We start from the raw sequence: 22,734 nt of genomic DNA on the forward strand, positions 1-22,734 counted from the left end.
TTATTCACTGATCTATGGAAGCTTTTCTTTAACATATGTATGTTGTCATGCCCTTGCTGTCCCAGTCTCTGTCCAGTGTGCCCATACTCAGTGGTCCAAATACTAAGCTGAGATACCTGTTGTAACGCCAACTTTCACTCACATCAGTCACTATGTCAGTGTAAGGAAATCTAAAGTAATTGGCAACTGCTCGGCCTCCGACTGCAAGGCACTACAAAGGGTAGTGCATATGGCCCAGTACATCACTGGGGCCAAGCTTCCTACCATCTAGGACCTCTATACCAGGTCGTGTCAGAGGAAGGCACAAAAAATTGCCAAAGACTCCAGCCACCCTAGTCATAAACTGTTCTCTCTGCTGTTCTCTCTCGGTACCGGAGCGCCAAGTCTAGGTCCAAAAGGCTTCTTAACAGCTTCTACCCCTAAGCCATAAGACTCCTGAACAGCTAATCAAATGGCTACCCAGACTATTTGCATTGTCCCCATACCCCATTTTTACACTGCTGCTACTCTCTGTTTATTATCCATGCATAGTCACTTTACCTCTACCTACATGTACATATTACCTCAATTACCTCGACTAACCTGTGCCCCCGCACATTGACTCTGTACCGGTACCCCCTGTATATACTGTAGCCTTGCTACTGTTATTTTATTGTTGCTCCTTAATTATCTGTTATGTTTCTATTTTTCTTATTATTTTTTTTAATTTTTTACTTCAGTTTATTTTAGTAAATACTTTCGTAAAACTTTTTTTCTTAAAACTGCATTGTTGGTTGAGGGCTTGTAAGTAAGCATTTCACTGTAAGGTATTCGGCGCATGTGACAAATCAAAAGATTTGATTTGATGTGAATTATATACGGTGATCTCAGGTCAGTATTGGGTCCAGTGAGCCTAGATGACCCTTGTGGCTGCAGCATGTGATGGCCTGCTCACCAACCCCTCCACCCAGGGACTGAGCTGGCTTGATGCCCCTGCTGCAGCTTCAGCTCCCGAGTGGCGCAGCGGTCTAAGGCACTGCATCTCAGTGCAAGAGGCGTCACTACAGTCCCTGGTTCGAATCCAGGCTGTATCACATCCGGCCGTGAATGGGAGTCCCATAGGGCGGCGCACAATTGGCCCGGTGTCGTCCGGGTTTGGCCGGGGTAGGCCGTCATTGTAAATAATAATTTGTTTTTAACTGACTTGCCTAGTTAAATAAAGGTTACATTTAAAAAATTTAAAAATAAAAACAATTTGAACAGTAATATTTGTAATATTTGAAAAGTATATGAATGACTTGTCTTTTATTGTTGTGTGCATATAACTTCTCAGAATGTAAATTATGAGCAATTAGATATTAAAGTATCTGATGAACTTTATCAAGAAGTGCAATGAATCATTAAAACATTTCTTGAATCATTAAAACATATCTGCAACATTAAATGAAAAATGTTATGTGGACCATGAGTAGCCTACATATCAAGTAATTTGATACTGTGAAGGTATATTAGAATAATTCAATGTATTTCATATTTAATATCATATAAATGTACATTTGTGACCAAATAATAAAGTCATAAAACAGACGTGGATGCAAATAATATTCTCATTCTATGGTCTCATATAGCTAGATTGTTCACTTCCGGAAACAACAGGATGTTCTTCTGAACCAGGAAAAGCTTGAAAACAACGGCAACCTTTGCCAACAACGTGTATTTATGATTTTATGTGCGTTGCAATTAATCAGCAAGATGATTTGGAGAGTGCAGTAGCTGTGTACATTTTCCGTCTCCTCATTTTTTGGTCACGCGTGTGTATGTTGCACTAACTCACTGTATTACCGAGTAAGTATGAGAACTGGGGACAAAAGTTATCTGCTAGCTAGCTAACGTTAGCCTATTCATAGATGCTAGCTAAGGCTCGCCTACACCAAATGTCTCTGAAGTTACAGGCAGCTTGTTGCCAGGTTTAGTTAGCTAGCGTGACTGTGTATAGTTGAATGATATTCTAGAATGACAAATGGCACATATGAAGATAACCATTATACGAGCAATATTTAACGTTAGCGAAATGCAACGACCTGAGGACTAACCAGTGATTGCTAGCATAGTAGTCCATGGCACGGGCCAGACCCCCAAATGAGGGCCGGCGGGCTCACTCTTGGGGTGACGATGTCTCATGGCAGTTTTCTCCGTGTTATCACTCTTTTCATCCCTCCATCCCATTCATTTTTACCATTGTTCGTCATATCGTAAAATTCCAATGTCAGTATAGAACCAGTTATTGCTCACCTATAACGTTACCCTTTAATCATATTAGTAAACTTAGATTCACAACTATCCATCCACATGTTGTAATACTCATGCTTAAAAAAGTCAACCCTGATACATTTGGGTGGTCATGAAATTACCTTTTAAGTGGTATACATATAAACAACTTCAAATGTGACTCTGGGTGACAACATAAGGCTGTTTTTCCCAACATTAGGAATGTTTTCCTTAAGAAATGAAGTCCACGTCCATGTTTTGTTTCCTTTGCTTCCTTACTTCCTAGTATTGCAATACTGGTATTGTGACAACAATACCCTTGAAATTGGAATGTTGGAAGCGTAGCCATATAATTCCATATAGTGGGGCAGCTATGGGGATTGTAACTTCGGTGATAGAAGCATTAAATTGCACACACACAGAACAGGGTTTTAAAAACATGTGTAGATACAGGACCATCACAGGATTCCCGCATTAACGCCACTGAAGCCTTTTTCCAATATGGCCGCCAAACAACCCAATGGGGTGTTATTGGATCAATTTCGCATGACCATACCTGCATGAAACATAATTGTAGTATGCCAATTGTGCCAGCTATATAAATATGTTAAATGATTCACAGAACTGGGGTGTGCCCAAAAAGCTGTCCTGATCACTGATTTCTTAACATTTCAATGCTTAAAGGGGCAGTGCAGTTAATGTGATTTACTTGTTTAAAAAAAAATATATCTTTCCACACAGAGGTCGAAATAACACTTGGAAATTGTGAAAATTTTGATAATGCAGTTTTTGTGTAAGGGCTATTTAGAAGAAAAAATGCCTGTAAATTTCAGTCTGTTCAGGTGGGATGGAACTTTTGGCCCAGATGACATCACAATGTGATCTGATTATAATAGACCAATGCCTGTTAATCTGGGTAAGCGGGTGCGCTCTAGAGCATCCTATCAGCCAATCAGAGCTGTATGTAAATATCTTAACATTTGTTTCCTAACGCCCGTATGATCAGCCTGAGCATTTCCAGGGCCAAAGGAGGCTTGGGGATATAATTGATAAAAAATATATTTGAGTTTATTTCATTAAATAAACACAATGATTTGAAAGAATCAATTACAAAGACTGCATGGGGACTAATTGCAATATTTTATCTTTAAATAAAAAATGATTTCATACATGTGCATATTCATGGCTGTGGGCTGATTTTAAAATTATATACAATGTTATCCTATCAACTGTTTTCATAAAGCAGAGGATTAGAACACTTGTAAAATTCCGTGTGAATGCCAATACGTTTTAACCTATTATCTAGATGAGAGCAGAAAACCATTAATTAGTCAAAATAACCACATAATAACCACATAATTAGTCAAAATGTAAAGGGATAATCCATCCCAAACCCCTAATTCTTATGTTTAAACAGTGTCAAACTGTGTTAAATAACAGTAATATGTGAAAACTATATTTTTTGTGAACAAATATTTATTTTTGTCATTATAATAAGGTTGGTATGCGAAAATCGTTGTGGAAATCTTTGCAGCTCAAGTCCACAACAAAACCCACAATGCAATGCTCACTCTGGGCTGGCTAGCTATCTAGCAAATGTAAATCCACACAATAATACCAAAGTCAATATCAGCATGTGAAGTAGATGGCTAGCTGTAAAATTGCCTAAACAAACTGCACCCATTAATTTAGGAGTCTATCTCACCAAGTTCAAATTGCAACTCTGTTGCCCAGAGCAGGTGCAAAGTACGTTGCTATGGCAACGGGTCCTTACCCACAGATACACAGGTTGCGTTGCGAGATGGTACTTGAAGGAGAAACTGAGTTGAATAATTTACACTAAATTGAGCACATCTAAGCGAAATATATACTTTGTCATGATGATATAAACGGATGGACAAGTATGCCCATACCATCTATTGGCTGATTTGTCGAGTTGGATTGTAGGTCATTGTTTTAAGAGTGTCATGAAATATGATGGTGTGTTATCCTCTATCTCCAATGACAAGAACCATGTGGCTATGATACGTTCTTGCATGATTTGTGATTTCACAGACGGACCACTGAGAACTTAAATCATGGGGAACATTTCATGATTTTTACTTCAGGGGGTGGATTATCCCTTTAAGATGTATTCTTACTATGGGGCTGTAGCAGGTTGGTCTATTATTAGAAAACTAAAAGTATCAATTAATATAACTGGCCTCAACAGGCCCAACATTGGATTTTACTACATGGAATATCTGGGGCAGGTTTATAGTCCTCATAATGAAAATAGTTTAATAGGATAACACTGTATATCCTTTTAGTCAGCCCACATTCATGAATATTTACAAGTATAAATCCATTTTAAATGTTTGAAGATGAAATATTGCAATTAAGAATTTAAACATCTTCAGAAATCAGTGATTCTGACACCTTTTTGGGCACATTCTTACCACAGTTCTGTGAATAATTGAACATCTTTGTATATATGACACACTTGGCTCATTTGGTTGTGTATTCTACATCATTATAACCATTTTAAGATATTGTTGGGTGTATTACAATTGTTTCATACAGGTATGGTCATGCAAATCGATCCAATAAGACCCCATTGAGTTGTTTGGTGCCATTTTGGAAAAAGGTTTCTGTGGGGTTAATGCGTGAATCCTGTGATGGCCCTGTATCTACAAATGTTTTTGAAACCCTTTTCTCACTGTGTGTGGAATTTGGTGCTTCTATCACCGATGTTACAATCCAAAACCATAGCTGCCCCAAGACATGAAATTCTAAGGCTAAGTTTCCAACATTCTAATGTCAATTGCACAATAAGGGCTATTTTTAAACAATTGTTGTAGGTGGTATTTTCAAAGTTGGTTATATTATATACAATTTGAAAGGTAATTTCATGACCTTTCAGATCCACTTGTCAAACAAAGTTTAAAATGTATCAGGGTTTCCATTTTAAAGCCATTTATACCTAACCTTCCAAAAATGTGTCTGATGGATAGCTACGAATCTAAGCTTTCAATGATATATGATTAAAGTGTATATGTGAGCAATAACTTTAAGAATACTGACATTGTTTTTCAACTGGTAAAACCGCTATGGTGAAAAATGAATGGGATGGAGGGATGAAAGAAATCGTGATAACACAGAGAAAGCTGCCTTTGCAGCACTGCTGTCGCACAACTCTAGGGACATTAACCTTCAAGAAAATCACTGAGACATCGTCTTCCCAAGTGAGCCCGACCTGGCCCATGGACTATAGCATGCTAATGCAGTAAAATATATGCACCACACTGTGACCTGTCAAGATGCTGCTGTTCTTGTGGATTGAGAGATACAGAACATGTACCCATAATGAACCTGTAGTTGCTTACTAACTGCTATTGCAAGTTTATAAACAATACTTGTATTTGTCATGGCAAAAGCATTACACATTAAGTACAAAGTAAAAAATAATCACACTTGCACGCACCTGATACTGTATTTAACAACATACATCCCCAAGGTATGGGTGATTATGCACATTTAAACTGACAGATATGAAAGTGAATGTATACCATGTGTGTCTGCTGCAGATCTTTCTTGCTGCATCGCCATCGCTGCCTTGGTTGGTGACAGGAGGCTCTGGAGAAGGAGTGTCCATCAAGTCCTGAAGGACCATAGCTTGGTCATGATGGACCACAGGAGAGCTCTAACCATTTCACTGGCCGTTGACAAGGTGGATAACGCTCAAGTATGTCTGGCCTGCCTGGTTATATTCATTCATTGGGATTCCTAGTCTTTTTCTCAGTCAGTATGCAAGAAATATAATCAATAATAGTGAGCATAGTAACAGTACCCCTTTCTGCTTTTTAGATGGGAAGTCCACTCAAAATCCCTCAGACCCTCCTTTCTTCAGAGTTGGGATGTGGGAATGAAGAGGCACAGGTAGATGTTATTCTCTTTGGGTAACCTTTCTCTTAAGGCGTCCGCATGGTAAACATCTGAAACAGTTCGTGCCAATCACAGACGACGTTTCTGTTCGTTTTGGTTTTCGGCAAGGGTTTTCTCGGTTGTTCGTGCACGCGGTATTTTTTTCTTGAGGCAAGCCGAAGTCTACGCCTTTTCGTCTGTGATTGGTCAACAGTAGGGATTCTTTAATGAAGTGTTTGTCGTCATTCAACGAGAGACGAATCGCTTTCATGTACATTTTTTCAGTTGAGAAAAACTGCACCAAACATCTTAGTTAGATGTAAAATTGTGCGACTAATATTTCAACAACAACAAAAAAATGAATGACAGATGTCTTGCGTTATGTTAGATTAATTCAGACTTCTGAGGAAGTGTATACTGGCTACGGTACTATTGCAACTTTTCAATCAAAGGTCTTTTAAGGGAGAATGCGAGCACACTCATTCAGTTCGCTTAGCCTAAGTAGGGCACACTAAGTAGGGCTTATGGGGTCAAACATTTAGTAAGAAACACAATTATACCTGAAAGACCTTAGCTGACCCCAAAACTTTCTCACCTTCTGTCCCTCTCCTTCACACACACAACATTAAAATGACTGAAAATAAATGAAATGACAGATTTCACCTTTAACCTTTTTCCCCAAGGTTTTAATATTGTGGTCAGGGCAGTGGGTCAGTAACTTTCCTCCTGCCTCCCTTTCTCCAACAGATTCATTGGTCCCAGATTGCTGGAGACAGAATCAAACTCCAAGATTCCCGTCAGCAGAATGGATCCATCTCTTTGGATCATGGCCAGGTGGCTTTAGCCCAAGCGGCAATGGACAGGTGAGGAGCAGCATTTATGGAGCCACAGATGGAAAGTTATGTTAGGAAGCAAGCATACATAGTCTGGTTAGATTGTTGTAGGTTCATAGATGATTTTACTCTATAACACGGTCACTTAGTAAGATACAGCCTTTGTCTTACTCTTATACTGCCAAAATATACATTTGAAGTCATGTTATTATCTGTGAACTAATTGGGAGCCTTTGCACGGTAAAGTAGAATTAAGCCACTTTGTCATTGGGTGCAGTTTTCCAAACGTTCCACAGATGGGGCTCTTCCCCTAAGTATTATTCTCAAAGGTAGCTTACATGCTCCGGGTACACCACCATTACTGGTACTGTAGAGATATAGCTACAGCAGCAGTGCTTATCTTTACCACACAGACACACTGCCTGGTACTATCAACCCCATTCCACCTGTCTGCCCCTCCCCCTATAGCCTCACACAGTTTCCCTATTGGTTAACTAACATGTACATGGTCAGAATGGTTATCATATAAGCCGGAATGTCATATCAGGTCATGATGACACAGAATGGTCGTAGAGCTGTAAAGGTTCTGACTGGTTCCGTTCCTTCCTTCATCAGGCAGATCCAGTTGGTCCTCACGGACGTTTTAAAGACTGAACAGGGGCTGGCCTACCTGGACAAGAAAAGGCGTGGCCTGATGACTGGCAATGGAGAGAGAAAGAGAGAGTCGTGGGTGGGGAGTGGGCAGAGGAGGGTGTCTCAGAGCAGCAGAGAGGGGGGAGAGGATCGGAGAGATGATCCCCAATACAGAAAGAGACCCCATGACCACGACACACCCACTTCGACCCGCAAGGAGACGAGGTAATGCTGGGTTAAATGTTGCTGAATTTAGGATGCCAGTGAGCGATCGAGAGTTAAAACACAGAGTAAGTATACAGACAGTAGAATTTTGTTTGGGTGGCTTCTGACTTTCTTTCCTTCTTTCTCTCTTGTTTAGGTCACACCACAGAGGGGGGTCAGAGGAAGAAGAGGAGATGAAAGAAGTGATAATAGGAGAGGAGAACGGTGAGGACCAGGGGCCTCATTTATAAAAATTGCGTACGCACAAAATATGCCCTGAAACATGTGTCCGCCAGTTTTCACTCAAAATTTGCTATTTTTTTCAAAACTGAACTTGACGTGAGAATGTGCTTATCTTCCCGCAAACTTTAGACCATGAGTACGCACAGTTTCTAGTGGTTGAAGTATTGCATTACAAGAAGGCAAAAGTAGTAGCCTTGTGCAAATGTGGAATATATGGCACTCTTATTTATAACAAAAAAACATGTAGCCTAGCTAAATATAATAACAAGATGCCAAATGTACAGTGTGCATCTCTCATTTAATTGGGCCTATTAGATATTATCGTTGTTTTTATTGAACCTTAATTTAACTAGTTCAGTTAAATGCTATCATAACTACAAGTTTTTGCTCTATGCATCCGACAGGGAGTGTAGTTTTATAACACAGTAGAATTTAACCGGTGAACAGACAGTTGATCTTTTGCATTGAGATGTATAGGCTACCACTGTAACTAGGCCTACTGTAGTTTAACATTTTATCAGAGTAGACACCGTTTCAGAATTCGCGGGCAGTGCAGCTTATTTAGGTTTGGGGAAAAGTGAAGGTAAAACGTTATTGCATTCGAAGAATCTGTTTACAGGTCCACAACAATTTGCAAGTGTTTTTGTCTTTCAGAAATGGTCATATACAGCAAATGTCACTGCAAAAGAAAACATTCTGCCAACACCTCCAAAGACATTTGATCAAGTTTGCCATGCATTGCTATTTCCTTTAGATACTGTCTTGGCCTAATTCCAATACTTCCAAAGTATACAGCACATACGGGCGTTATTGTCACCATAAAAGGTGAATGATGGGTGTTTTTTCAGGCGGAGTTATAATGCTCGTTCACGCGCGCACAAGTTTACGACAGGTTTGGTTTATAATGGGAAACTTGCATGTATGTATGTATGGCGTGCGCCAAATTAATAATCACAATATTTTTCTGCGTGCGCAGTCTTTTCAGAAATGAGGCACGCAGATATTTAGTGTTACATTTATGCAACGTTTATGAAGATCACACACACATTCCTACCGTCTTGCCCCCCCCCCCCCCCCCCCCCCCGAGGGTTCTCCTTATTGGAAAGGCTCTGCAGTATTCCTGGATTCAAGCCTGTTGTAAATAAACAAACACTTTACTTTATAGAGCTGTAAAACAAAGACCTGCTGAATCTGCACCTTTCTTTTCCTCTCTTACACACACACATACACAGGCAACGTTGATTTAATTCTCTGTTACGGTCGTTTGTTTTTCCATATCTGCTGCCCTACTTTCTGGAGAGTAGGAACACGTTTATTGTATCTGGTGTGATAACTTTATCACCGTCCCTTTACTCTGCAGAGGGTAGTGTGTCAGGGAGGCGCAGGTCCGGGGTACCCCTGGAGGAGGTGACCTTTACTGAGGGGGACAGGCACCAGAAAAAGCGTTACCCACAATCCACCAGGACCAGGAAGTCCAATTCAGGTTCAAGTGAATCCACACGCGCTGAGGTAGGATCTCTGGATAGAAGTTACCTTAATACTGACATTAAAGTTGTCTGACTTTAAGGCTAAAGCCAAAAACCTGAAAGCTAGAAACCATAGACAACCAGCCCCCAGCTTAACGCAACCTTTATCCCTCTGTTTCCAGAGGGAGAGATGTAGGAGGGAGTCTGGGCTCAACTGTAATGGACAGATGAAGGATGGATGGATGAAGGATGGAGCGGTGGAGAGCTTGACCACAGACACCTCCAGGCGCTCCAGGGGGAGCGTGCTGCGCCTGTCCGGGGAGTCCAGAGGCGTGGGAGGACTGCTCCCAAAACGGCTCTGTCTGGAGGGGACAGGGGCCAGAGACACCAATGTAGCATCCATAGAGGTAGAGGTGGATCCCTCTGACTTTGACGGGACCTTGATGGTTGTCACTGTGGGGGAAGACGAGGAAGTTGTTAGCCCCTCTAACCCCAGCTGTGGAAAGGAGAGGAGAGGAACCCTGAGGCTGTGCCTGTCCTCCAGCCAGGATAGGTCACCCAAACCCAGCCCTGCTGAACCCAGTGAGTATAGAGCACACTGTATGCTGCATACCTTCACTCCTGGTGTGTGTGCTTCTTTCACCCCATCTCTCTTATTGAAACAAACATACAGAAATAAAGAAACACACAGATTCCTCCCCCTCCTGGAGTGGTTACATTATAATGTAGTAACAACGTGCATGCCCTGAGCATCTGTATACCTTATATTTCCTCTGTTTGAGGGATCAAATCCACTTGTCACTTAAATCTCACTCGATTATTTGCTTTCATTTTACTCCTGCGACTCTTTCATACTCTTGCTTGTGCCTTTTGTTAGCGTTTCGACCACAGACATTTTTATAATGACCTGTCAGACACCCCGGCAATGGCTGAAATGAGCTCAATGGAATACATTGTCTTTCAGTTGCATCTCTAAGAACGATAAAGCTTCATCTGAGATTTAACGCTCCGTCTAGAAACTTATCCTGCTATTGACACACTTGTTGAATTATACAACAGTAATTAATGAGGCTAGACAGCGCAGGTGGGTGCAGGTAGGGAAGACGGAGCAGGTGGGTGCAGGTAGGGAAGACGGAGCAGGTGGGTGCAGGTAGGGAAGACGGCGCAGGTGGGTGCAGGTAGGGAAGACGGAGCAGGTGGGTGCAGGTAGGGAAGACGGAGCAGGTGGGTGCAGGTAGGGAAGACGGAGCAGGTGGGTGCAGGTAGGGAAGACGGAGCAGGTGGGTGCAGGTAGGGAAGACGGAGCAGGTGGGTGCAGGTAGGGAAGACGGCGCAGGTGGGTGCAGGTAGGGAAGACGGAGCAGGTGGGTGCAGGTAGGGAAGACGGAGCAGGTGGGTGCAGGTAGGGAAGACGGAGCAGGTGGGTGCAGGTAGGGAAGACGGAGCAGGTGGGTGCAGGTAGGGAAGACGGAGCAGGTGGGTGCAGGTAGGGAAGACGGAGCAGGTAGGGAAGACGGAGCAGGTGGGTGCAGGTAGGGAAGACGGAGCAGGTAGGGAAGACGGAGCAGGTGGGTGCAGGTAGGGAAGACGGAGCAGGTAGGGAAGACGGAGCAGGTAGGGAAGACGGAGCAGGTAGGGAAGACGGAGCAGGTGGGTGCAGGTAGGGAAGACGGAGCAGGTAGGGAAGACGGAGCAGGTGGGTGCAGGTAGGGAAGACGGAGCAGGTAGGGAAGATGGAGCAGGTGGGTGCAGCCCTGTTCCACCTCTATGTTAGTGTATTTATGCAAATGAGGCACATCATCTTTATTTTTAACAAAACATATTAAAAAAATACATAATACCATTAGAACATATGAGTGCATTCTAAGAAGAAAAAAGTGAAATCCCTGAAATCCATGAATTATTTGTCCGTGCCAGTAAAATGTTTTATGTGCCATAATTCAGTCCATATCTGATGAATTTTAAAAATGCTAAAAGTTTAGAGTATCTTCATTCTTTGCCTGTTGCATTTATTAGTATTGTTTTAAAACCTTTTAACAATTTTGATGACCGTTGCTAAATGTAGTCTATTTTTCTGCTTCGGGCGCTGAGCCTGAGCCCTTCAGTGTCTGTTAATGATGACAACTGGGTGTGTGATTGCGACTGTCAGTATGCCCAGTGTGTGTGTGTGTATATGTCTCTGCCAGTATCGCCTTTTTGTGTGTAAAAAAATAAAAGAAAAAGAAAAAAAAGTATATGTGTGCTTGCATGTGTGTGCCATAGCACTAGCTGTGGCCTACAACACTTTGGCATTGCTATGGTTACTGCCCCCCCCCCCCCCCCAACATAGCACTAGCTGTGGCCTACAACACTTTGGCATTGCTATGGTTACTGCCCCCCCAACATAGCACTAGCTGTGGCCTACAACACTTTGGCATTGCTATGGTTACTGCCCCCCCCCAACATAGCACTAGCTGTGGCCTACAACACTTTGCCATTGCTATGGTTACTGCCCCCCCCAACATAGCACTAGCTGTGGCCTACAACACTTTGGCATTGCTATGGTTACTGCCCCCCCCCCCCCCCCCCCCCAACATAGCACTAGCTGTGGCCTACAACACTTTGCCATTGCTATGGTTACTGCCCCCCCAACATAGCACTAGCTGTGGCCTACAACACTTTGGCATTGCTATGGTTACTGCCCCCCCCCCCCCCCCCCAACATAGCACTAGCTGTGGCCTACAACACTTTGGCATTGCTATGGTTACTGCCCCCCCCCAACATAGCACTAGCTGTGGCCTACAACACTTTGCCATTGCTATGGTTACTGCCCCCCCAACATAGCACTAGCTGTGGCCTACAACACTTTGCCATTGCTATGGTTACTGCCCCCCCCCCCCAACATAGCACTAGCTGTGGCCTACAACACTTTGCCATTGCTATGGTTACTGCCCCCCCAACATAGCACTAGCTGTGGCCTACACCACTTTGCCATTGCTATGGTTACTGCCCCCCCAACATAGCACTAGCTGTGGCCTACAACACTTTGCCATTGCTATGGTTACTGCCCCCCCCCCAACATAGCACTAGCTGTGGCCTACAACACTTTGGCATTGCTATGGTTACTGCCCCCCCCCCCAACATAGCACTAGCTGTGGCCTACAACACTTTGCCATTGCTATGGTTACTGCCCCCCCCCAGCATAGCACTAGCTGTGGCCTACAACACTTTGCCATTGCTATGGTTACTGCCCCCCCCAACATAGCACTAGCTGTGGCCTACAACACTTTGCCATTGCTATGGTTACTGCCCCCCCAACATAGCACTAGCTGTGGCCTACAACACTTTGGCATTGCTATGGTTACTGCCCCCCCAACATAGCACTAGCTGTGGCCTACAACACTTTGGCATTGCTATGGTTACTGCCCCCCCCCAACATAGCACTAGCTGTGGCCTACAACACTTTGCCATTGCTATGGTTACTGCCCCCCCAACATAGCACTAGCTGTGGCCTACAACACTTTGGCATTGCTATGGTTACTGCCCCCCCCCCCCCCCCAACATAGCACTAGCTGTGGCCTACAACACTTTGCCATTGCTATGGTTACTGCCCCCCCAACATAGCACTAGCTGTGGCCTACAACACTTTGGCATTGCTATGGTTACTGCCCCCCCCCCCCCCCCCCCAACATAGCACTAGCTGTGGCCTACAACACTTTGGCATTGCTATGGTTACTGCCCCCCCCCAACATAGCACTAGCTGTGGCCTACAACACTTTGCCATTGCTATGGTTACTGCCCCCCCAACATAGCACTAGCTGTGGCCTACAACACTTTGCCATTGCTATGGTTACTGCCCCCCCCCCCCCCCCCCCAACATAGCACTAGCTGTGGCCTACAACACTTTGCCATTGCTATGGTTACTGCCCCCCCAACATAGCACTAGCTGTGGCCTACACCACTTTGCCATTGCTATGGTTACTGCCCCCCCAACATAGCACTAGCTGTGGCCTACAACACTTTGCCATTGCTATGGTTACTGCCCCCCCCCCAACATAGCACTAGCTGTGGCCTACAACACTTTGCCATTGCTATGGTTACTGCCCCCCCCCCCAACATAGCACTAGCTGTGGCCTACAACACTTTGGCATTGCTATGGTTACTGCCCCCCCCCAACATAGCACTAGCTGTGGCCTACAACACTTTGCCATTGCTATGGTTACTGCCCCCCCCCAACATAGCACTAGCTGTGGCCTACAACACTTTGCCATTGCTATGGTTACTGCCCCCCCCAACATAGCACTAGCTGTGGCCTACACCACTTTGCCATTGCTATGGTTACTGCCCCCCCAACATAGCACTAGCTGTGGCCTACAACACTTTGCCATTGCTATGGTTACTGCCCCCCCCCCAACATAGCACTAGCTGTGGCCTACAACACTTTGCCATTGCTATGGTTACTGCCCCCCCCCAGCATAGCACTAGCTGTGGCCTACAACACTTTGCCATTGCTATGGTTACTGCCCCCCCCAACATAGCACTAGCTGTGGCCTACAACACTTTGCCATTGCTATGGTTACTGCCCCCCCAACATAGCACTAGCTGTGGCCTACAACACTTTGCCATTGCTATGGTTACTGCCCCCCCCCAACATAGCACTAGCTGTGGCCTACAACACCTTGCCATTGCTATGGTTACTGCTCCCCCAACATAGCAGGACAGCACTGCTGTCCCTGTCTTTGTTTCATAGTCCATTACACCACAGTCGTGTGTGTGTAATATAGGGTTGGGTGTTATCCAGATGTCCATACCGTTCCAGTACCATACGGTATTACCGGTAGTGCACACAAGGGCGGCTATTTCTTTGCAAACGTAAAAAATAAATAAGTATGCTAACAAAGTACTTGTGAAATCCCATAGCGGGTGCTACGTAAATGCTAACAAGGACAAGCGAACATAAACTAAATGCAAGGACAGACAACCCAGCTCATTAAGTTCTCAAAGGACTACACTCGAACTTGATCCAGTAGAGGATTGATAGTCTGCTGTAACCAAGAATCTTCTGATTTTATAAGTTAGCCACCTATAGCTAGCAAGTTAGCAAATCAAATGCATAGCTGGAGCCTTGAGCTGGAGATAGTTAACTTATACTAGTTATAAGATATTTACTTGGCAAACATTAGTAGTGAATTTCTATTGTAACTTGATCACCTCTCTTTGCTGCTCAACTGTGGAGGTCACATCACATCCACTTCTGTTTGCGCCATGTGCTAGTTGTTAACAAATGTACCTGAATTTAATTGCATTTTTGTGAGTCAAAATTAGAATTTTGAAAATCATACGCTCTTTATTTCAAAATATCTCAGTATACAGTATACTGCCCAAGCCTAGTGTGTAACAGTATTTCACTGCAACAGGTTTAATCTGTGTGTGTGTGTGTGTGTGTTTTCTAGTTGTTCTCTCCAGTGATGAGGAGGAGGTAGTCACCCCGTCCCGCAGTTCAGTCCTTCGGCCACAGACTGGCGCTACTGAGTCTAAGCCCCAGAGAAATCATTCTCAGGAACAAATGGTGGCAGAGATGCACTCTAAGGTGGGCAAAAACAACTTCTGACATCACAAAGGATGGAATAGGGGGATATCACAATGGATGACATCACAGAGGGCAGAATAGGGGACATGCTGCTTGCTTAGTGAGTACCACTTCCTCCTGGTTCGGCTAACAACGATGCTCGATCCCAGAACCACTGCCTTGCTAGAACATATGACCGCCCTCTTGAAGCGTCTTACCAGTCAGCTCCACGTGTAAAGCTAGCTGTTCAGACACTTCAGGCTGAGGAGTAGGCTTCACACATCCCCATGTTCTACACTAACGCTCATTGACATAGGCTGGTAGCAAAGCTAGCCAAAGGGCATTTTTACCGGTTTAAGTGTTTTAAAAAAAAGTATAATGCAGTTGATTGGCGACATGACACAAACGTTATGTTAAGCAGGACATTCATACGAGCCTTACAATCCAATTCTAATCTAAAAGAAGTGTGAAATGCACTCATGAGCAACATGTAAATGTAGTTTTTTTTTTGCCGTCAGTTGAGGTTTTCTCTTAGTTTAAAAGCGACTGAGATTTTGTATGAAAAGCGCTATATAACATACACCTATTGTCATTGTGAGAACTCCCAGTGTTTTCCCCTATGGTGGGGAAATTGTGAATAGCGACTCAAGAGTATAGATTACAGTGATGTCACAAAGGGCTGCTCACAGAGGGATGAGAGTACAGAGTCAGGTGGTGTTAGTGAGGGAGGGCGTTGCGTGACTAGACTGGCCCGAGGGGGTAGAACCACCACCTGCTGCCTGCCAGGCTTTAGAGGCCAGTGTGGGGATACTGTAGCTCCCACGTACTGTAGTCGGTCAAATCATAGGAGGACGAGCCAAATGCCCTCGGCTGCACCACAAACAAATGAACACGCATACACTGCATTATCAAAAGTATGTGGACACCTGCTTGTCGAACATCTCATTCCAAAATAATGGTCATTAATATGAGGTTGGTCCTCCCTTTGCTGCTATAACAGCTTCCACTCTTCTGGCAACCGAGAACAGACGATTTATACCAGCTATGCGCTTCAGCACTTGCCGGTCCTGTTCTGTGAGAGTGTGTGGCCTACCACTTCGCAGCTGAGCCGTTGTCGCTCCTAGACGTTTCCACTTCACAATAACAGCACTTAGTGTTGACCGGGGCAGCTCTAGCAGGGTAGAAATTTGACAACCTGACTTGTTGGAAAGGTGGCATCCTATGACGGTGCCATGTTGAAAGTCAATGAGCTCTTCAGTATGGGCCATTCTACTACCAATGTTTGTCTATGGAGATTGCATGGCTGTGTGCTGGATTTTATACACCTGTCATCAACGCATGTGGCTGAAATAGCCAAATCCACTAAATTGAAGGGGTGTCCACATAGTTTTGTCTATATATAGTGTATGTTAAACCGATCTGTTAATTAACTAAGTCTCTCGCACACAAACCCTTTCTATGTCTCCTTGTTTATCTGGATTCTCTTGTGCCCTTGTTATCAGAAAGCATGGTTGTTGTGTGCTTGCATGCACTTGTGTGTGTCACTTATCAAAGTGTTTGTGTGTGTGTTTGTTTCAGTTGGTGCCTGTGGTGGTGACCGGATTTGGGGTGGCCCCCTTCCCCAGCACTGAGGACTCTGAGAATATGGGCCTGCCCTTCTCTTCCCTGCACTGTGGGGGGGTCCGTGGGGAGGCCAGCGGGAACCTCAGGGTAATGCTCTGAACACTGTGCTCCGACTGTGGAGAAGATGCAGTACATACTAGAATAAACATTCAATACATAGCGGCTTGTACTCTTGCAGTGCTTATGTGACGTGTGGCCCTTTCTTTCCTCCTCTGCAGATCACAAACCAAAGAATCATCATACCAATTCAAGGTAATTCAGCACCCCTGGATCTTGTTTTGTGTTGTCGCCACAGCTTTTACCATCCAGTCCTGGTCCTCTATTTAACCTTTAATCCTTTTGGAACAATGGCATTATTACTTGGTCCAACCTGAACGAGACCGCGTGTGGTCGCTAGCCCCTCTGGTCCCTAGCCCCTCGTGTGGTGGCTATATAAAAACTCTGTCTTGAAATAGATCCTGTTGTGGTCCTCCTGTCTGTCTGCACACCATCCTCATCTTCAGCTGAGTGCACACGTGTGTGTGTGTGTGTGTGTGTGTGTGTGTGTGTGTGTGTGTGTGTGTGTGTGTGTGTGTGTGTGTGTGTGTGTGTGTGTGTGTGTGTGTGTGAGACCCTCAGGGCTTTTGTGCTCTTTTTCACCTTTCTGCTGGTGAAATCTGTCTGCAGAGAGCTAATGTGCTTTCCCCTGTGACTCCTGATCACTACTGTATGTGGAATAGTAAGTTTTCCTGGTCTTTGCCTCCTGAATAAGCCCCAGGTTTAGATGACCAGGTTGTTGACCCCTCTCTCTCCCCTCTGTCTTCAGAGCCTTCGGGCCTGGTAGAAGTGATGGTGACTGTGGAGCGCTGTCAGCTGTGGCGGTACAGCGTCTGGGACAGGGAGGAGCTACAGGAGAGAGGGCTGGGGTGGGAGGGTGAGGGGGAGATGGGGCAGCCCCCCCCCGCCCTCCTCCTCCTCTACGTGTCAGACACCCAGGCAGCCGCCGTCCAAGAAGACCTGAGTGAGCTGTCAATCAAACAGGCCTTAGACCCACCCACCGGTGAGAGCCTGCCTTGTGGAACCAAAGTGTGTGTGTGGTGTTTGCTCAAGTGTGTGTACGCCTATGTGCTATGCAAATGTATTTGATTGTGTTGTTTGAATGTGTGTGTGTTCACAGGTCAAGCCAGTCCCTTTCTCTTGCTCACTCTGTGCGACCCTCTGGAGGGGGTGGAGGGGGCTCTCCTTCGCTCCATCCTCGACATCATCTGTCTCAACAACACCCCGCACGTCGACGCTGCACGGCTCCGTGGCAGCTCTCCTGTCAACTGGGTTGTTGACCTCCACAGTCCCCTCCTGTCATTGGATGACAGTCTGGTGCTGGTCAGCAGAACTGGACTGGATCCGCAGCTACTCTCCCTACTGGGCCATAACAGTGCCAAGCCTGGGACAGAGCCAGACCAGGACCAAGAACCAGAACAGGACAGAGACACACCTGGGCTGGAGCTGGACCCTCTGGACCGAGAGGTGGAGGGGGAGTCACAGACACTACCAGACACAGAGACAGACGTACAGATGGAGGAGGAGCAGAGGGAGGTAGAGATCGTACCCCTCACTGAGGTTGGTAGTACTTTGAGTGTGTTTGAGTGCGGATGTGTGTGTGACTGATGTCAATAAGCTCAACCATAACAAAACCCTAAGCTCGTAACATTTAATAATCAAATTGACAACAAGTAACCCATTATACTACCTCTGTCATTTGTCACCCCTCCAGGGGAGTCCAGTCCAGCCTAGACCCGTGTACACAGTGTGTCACCACAGAACCAGAGGCTCCTACTCTGTGTACCTGGGCCCCAAGCCTGGCTCCAACTGGACCCGGTACACACACCAGGGCCCCACACGCAGGCAAGCTACACAACTTGTTGAGTCTTTGAAACAGGTGTGTTAGCCTGCACACCCAATGAATCTCCAGGACCTGAGACGGAGACACTTGCTGTAGAGAAACGTGTAGATATATGGCTTCACTTCTTTCTCATCCTCCTGTTCTTAGGTTGATCCAGTTTCCTCCACCGCCTTCCAAAGGAGGGATCACCGTGACAACAGAAGATCTGGAGTGCCTTGACAATGGCCAGTTCCTGAATGATGTCATCATCGATTTCTACCTCAAGTGAGTGTGACATCAGTGATTGCATGGAGTATCTACCCTAACGGAGACATCCTCTGTACACAACAAAAAAACAGTTTGGGTCAAAATGGAGGACAGTTTCAACCCCTGCACGGCTCTGTCTCTGTCCCAACAGGTATCTGCTCCTGGAGAGGGCTCCACAAGATGTGGCTGATCGCTCTCATGTCTTTAGCAGCTTCTTCTACAAGCAGCTCACACGTAGAGACAACGCAAGTGAGGACAGCACCAGCATCTCGTAAGTGTGTGTGTGTATTTTGGTTTATCATTCATGCATTTGTATTGCAGTGTATGTTACATGTGTGTGTTGTCTGTCTCCAGAGCGCAGCAGCGGCGGCACCAGAGAGTGAAGACATGGACACGACATGTGGACATCTTCAAGAAAGACTTCCTGTTTGTGCCTGTCAATCAGGAGTGAGTGACACACACACACACACACACACACACACACACACACACACACACACACACACAGTTTTGATTTAAAAACATTTAAAAACAACTTTTTTTTTTACTATTACACATTCTGTTTTCCTTAACCCTAAACCTAACCCCACTCTTAACCCAAAACCATAAACCTAACCCTTGAGCTTAAAATAGCATTTTAACTAATTCCTACCCTTTTAGGACATTTGGGGTCCTGATAATGTAGGAAAAGAAGTACACGCACACATACACGCGCATCAATAAACCATGTGACTTATAGTGCTTTCTTCCTTGTATGACAGAGCCCACTGGTACTTGGTGGTGATCTGCTTCCCTGGCCTGGAGGATCCCCAGTGTGAGGAGTGGAGCAGCCCAGCCTCGCTGAGGGCAACAGGGGGGGAGAAGCCAGGCAAGGCCCAGGCTGAAGAGAAGGCCTCCGGGTCTGAAAAGCTTAATGGTGTCACTGATGTTCCCCCTGGTCCCACCAACACTGACAACCAAGACAAACTGACACTTACAGGTATGTGTGACTAAACTATTCTCATCATGTCTCTCACAGGACGTTAGACCTTTGTGAAACCATCAAACTTACATAATATTTCAACATGAGTGAATATTTGCATTGCTCTAGGAAGTATGACTATGGGTAGTCTAGATAAATGCACCTTCTTTCAGATGTATTTGGGCACAGAATGAAAAACTAAAGCTGTGGCAGGATGGAGCCAGAACATTTAGGAGAGAGAATTGTTTAAGAGCTGCTCTGGTTTTTTGTAATCCAAAAACAATCAGAACACCAGTCACAGACAGGAACCGGGAATGACGCCGGAACTAAATAGGCTTTAATCTACTGTGTTTTTATGAGACTAAGACACAATCCATTCTCTATGTCACTGTGCTGCGATAACATACATCATGACCGTAAGAACTACTGAAACCCTGGGATGGAACATGAGGAGGATAATGCTGCTGATGATGATGTTTCCTCTAGTTTCAGAGAGTGTTGTCCAGGGTGACTCAGTACTCCAGCCCCCTTCTGGTCCTCCGGTAAGACACAACTGTCTTTAGGGCTCTTATGTTGGGTCTCAAGTTCTCATTTCATTGTTTTCCGTCTCCCTCGGTTCTCTTTCTTACCTTCTGTCATTCTTCTTCTCCCTAGGACTGCACTGAGAAGACCTGCCACAGAGAGAATGTCTGTAAAAGGTGAGTGGAAAGACACACACACCTACACATACAAAGAGCTCATAACTGGATGTTTATATGCAATTGTGAAATGCTTTTCTCTTATCTCAGACCCTGCATTCTCATCATGGACTCCCTCAAGTTCTCCCTCCATGAGCGTGTCTTCAAACTCTTACGGGAGTGAGTGTGTTCACTTTTCGTGTGTGTTAAATATCTGTAGACAGAATGGGTGTGTATATGCCTGTGTGTGTGTTAGATATCTGTAGACAGAATGGAAGAGTGTGTGTGTGTGTGTGTGAATATGTTCCTTATGGGTGTTAAATGTACTCTCGCTCTCTGTGTCTCTGTGTCAGGTACCTGCAGTCAGAGTGGGAGGTGCGTCAGGGCTCTGTGCGTGAGTTCAGTTCTGAGCAGATGAGAGGCTCCCACTGTAAAGTCCCTCTACAGGACAACAGCAGTGACTGCGGCCTATACCTGCTGCAATACGTTGAGAGTTTCCTGCAGGTAACTATGTACCTGAAATAAGAATGCACACATACATACGCATTCACACACTTCCCACCTGTAACCAGCCGGGTATTGAACTGGTGTGTCTGAACAACTCAAGACCATGTTAGCCAACTGAGCTAAAGCTTGAGTCTTCTGGTCTCAGGCAAGGTTACTTATGTTTTTCTCTTATGAGAACATACTCACAAACACATATGCTGGCATACACCTACAGACACCTTGTATCTCTCTCCTGACCTTTCTCCCTTTAGGACCCTGTGGTGCACTTTGAGCTCCCCCTGCGCCTAGAACACTGGTTCCCACGGCAACAGGTGCGGAGGAAACGAGACGAAATCAGGGACCTGGTGTTGAACCTGTACAGACACCAGAGGGACACGGTGGGTAGTATAGGAAACATGGGAAATGTAGGCAGTTAGGCACAGTAACCGCCTTCGGAATCTGCTCATGCTGAGCAACCAGGAAATTGACATTTCAGCCAGTGATATGGAAATATGATTTCTTAGACAATAAGCGTATGTAGTTGTTTCACCGGCCAGCAGGGCCGTTCAAACATACAGTACATGCAGATGTCTCATCATGTCAACAAGAAATTAGCCCCTAACATCAGATGTTGCTTTAATGATGTAAATCCAACTGAGGATGGATATAAAAGACTTGCTGTTGAGTTGCTGTAGCTCAGGTTCTTGTTTGAAGTTGGTGCATTAAAGGGTCATTCCACAGAAATTCAACAGTTAAAACTGTTATTCTTTACCGTTTCAGTAGAATGCCCCTTTAAAGAGTCTGTCCCCACTGCACCTTCTAGATAGAACCACATACCACCACTATAGCCTCATTTAACACAAGAGATCAGATTCAACAGGGTCTCCCTTTTATTCTTTTACCTGTTTTACGATGAATTTCCCCCCCATGTGATTCTATTGTAAATGTTATGTCAGTTTGATTTTTATATGTGGATTTTGTTTTAAAATGTACATTTTGATGAAAACGTGTTTTGAATATGAAATATAATAAATGCATTTGTAGTCGGAATTACAATTCATTACCCAGGAGGTGACCTACTGGCACAACCAACTTAGCCGAGTGGTTGTAAAACAAACATACAGATTTCGGGGTAAAGCTGGGGGGGGGGGGATTTTGTAGGATTTAGGAAAGAGTCTCTGGCCCTGTCCAGAAATAACCCCTAGCCATTAGCATTGTGTTGATCTGATTTGTGTGTGTGTGTCAAATCCAATCACATTTTATTCGTCACATGCGCCAAATACAACAGCAGAGAGAACAGTCGATGACCTGGGTGGCTGGAGTCTTTGACAATTTTTAGGTACTTCCTCTGACACAGCCTGGTAAAGAGATCCTGGATGGCAGCAAGCTTGGCCCCAGTGATTTATTGGGCCGTTCGCACTACCCTCTGTAGATGCCGAGCATTTGCCATACCAGGCAGTGATGCAACCAGTCTGGATGCTCTCTGGTGCAGCTGTAGAACCTTTTGACGATCTGAGGACCCATGATAAATCTTTTCAGTCTCCTGAGGGGTTTTGTCGTGCCCTCTTCATGACTGTCTTGGTATGCTTGGACCATGTTAGTTTGTTGGTGATGTGGACACCAAGGAACTTGAAGCTCTAAACCTGCTCCACTGCAGCCCCGTTGATGAGAATGGGGGCATGCTCGGTCCTCTTTTTCCTGTAGTCCACAATCATCTCCTTTATCTTGATCATGTTGAGGGAGAGGTTGTTGTCCTGGCACCACACGGCCAGGTCTCTGACTTCC

At 45.0% G+C, this 22,734-nt stretch overlaps 1 protein-coding gene across 2 annotated transcripts; it reads left to right on the forward strand.

The window, feature by feature from the left end:
* Positions 1 to 1,658: 1,658 nt before the first annotated feature.
* On the forward strand, positions 1,659 to 21,999 carry LOC120064172 (sentrin-specific protease 7-like). Of its 2 annotated transcripts, none has more exons than XM_039014558.1 (23): positions 1,659 to 1,824; positions 5,814 to 5,971; positions 6,094 to 6,165; positions 6,898 to 7,013; positions 7,599 to 7,841; positions 7,978 to 8,045; positions 9,424 to 9,572; positions 9,712 to 10,111; positions 14,962 to 15,098; positions 16,656 to 16,787; positions 16,919 to 16,952; positions 17,506 to 17,739; positions 17,857 to 18,296; positions 18,451 to 18,581; positions 18,727 to 18,843; positions 18,977 to 19,096; positions 19,180 to 19,272; positions 19,587 to 19,804; positions 20,273 to 20,328; positions 20,441 to 20,484; positions 20,575 to 20,643; positions 20,817 to 20,967; positions 21,222 to 21,999. In XM_039014558.1, the coding sequence occupies exons 2-23, from the start codon at positions 5,909 to 5,911 to the stop codon at positions 21,384 to 21,386; spliced, it is 3,252 nt and encodes a 1,083-aa protein (XP_038870486.1). In that variant the 5' UTR covers positions 1,659 to 1,824; positions 5,814 to 5,908; the 3' UTR covers positions 21,387 to 21,999. The 2 variants fall into 2 exon arrangements, with proteins under 2 accessions (XP_038870486.1, XP_038870487.1); XM_039014559.1 differs by having other exon boundaries at positions 5,814 to 5,956.
* Positions 22,000 to 22,734: the final 735 nt, after the last annotated feature.

The sequence above is a fragment of the Salvelinus namaycush genome, chromosome 19, assembly GCF_016432855.1.
Source record: "Salvelinus namaycush isolate Seneca chromosome 19, SaNama_1.0, whole genome shotgun sequence".
Classification (NCBI taxonomy): domain Eukaryota; kingdom Metazoa; phylum Chordata; class Actinopteri; order Salmoniformes; family Salmonidae; genus Salvelinus; species Salvelinus namaycush.

Coding starts and splice junctions, on each gene's coding strand:
- LOC120064172 (XM_039014558.1), top strand. CDS start 5,909: ATGATGGACCACAGGAGAGCTCTAACCATTTCACTGGCCGTTGACAAG. Junction 6,166..6,897: donor GTGGGAATGAAGAGGCACAG/GTAGATGTTATT, acceptor TTTCTCCAACAG/ATTCATTGGTCCCAGATTGC. Junction 9,573..9,711: donor GTGAATCCACACGCGCTGAG/GTAGGATCTCTG, acceptor CTCTGTTTCCAG/AGGGAGAGATGTAGGAGGGA.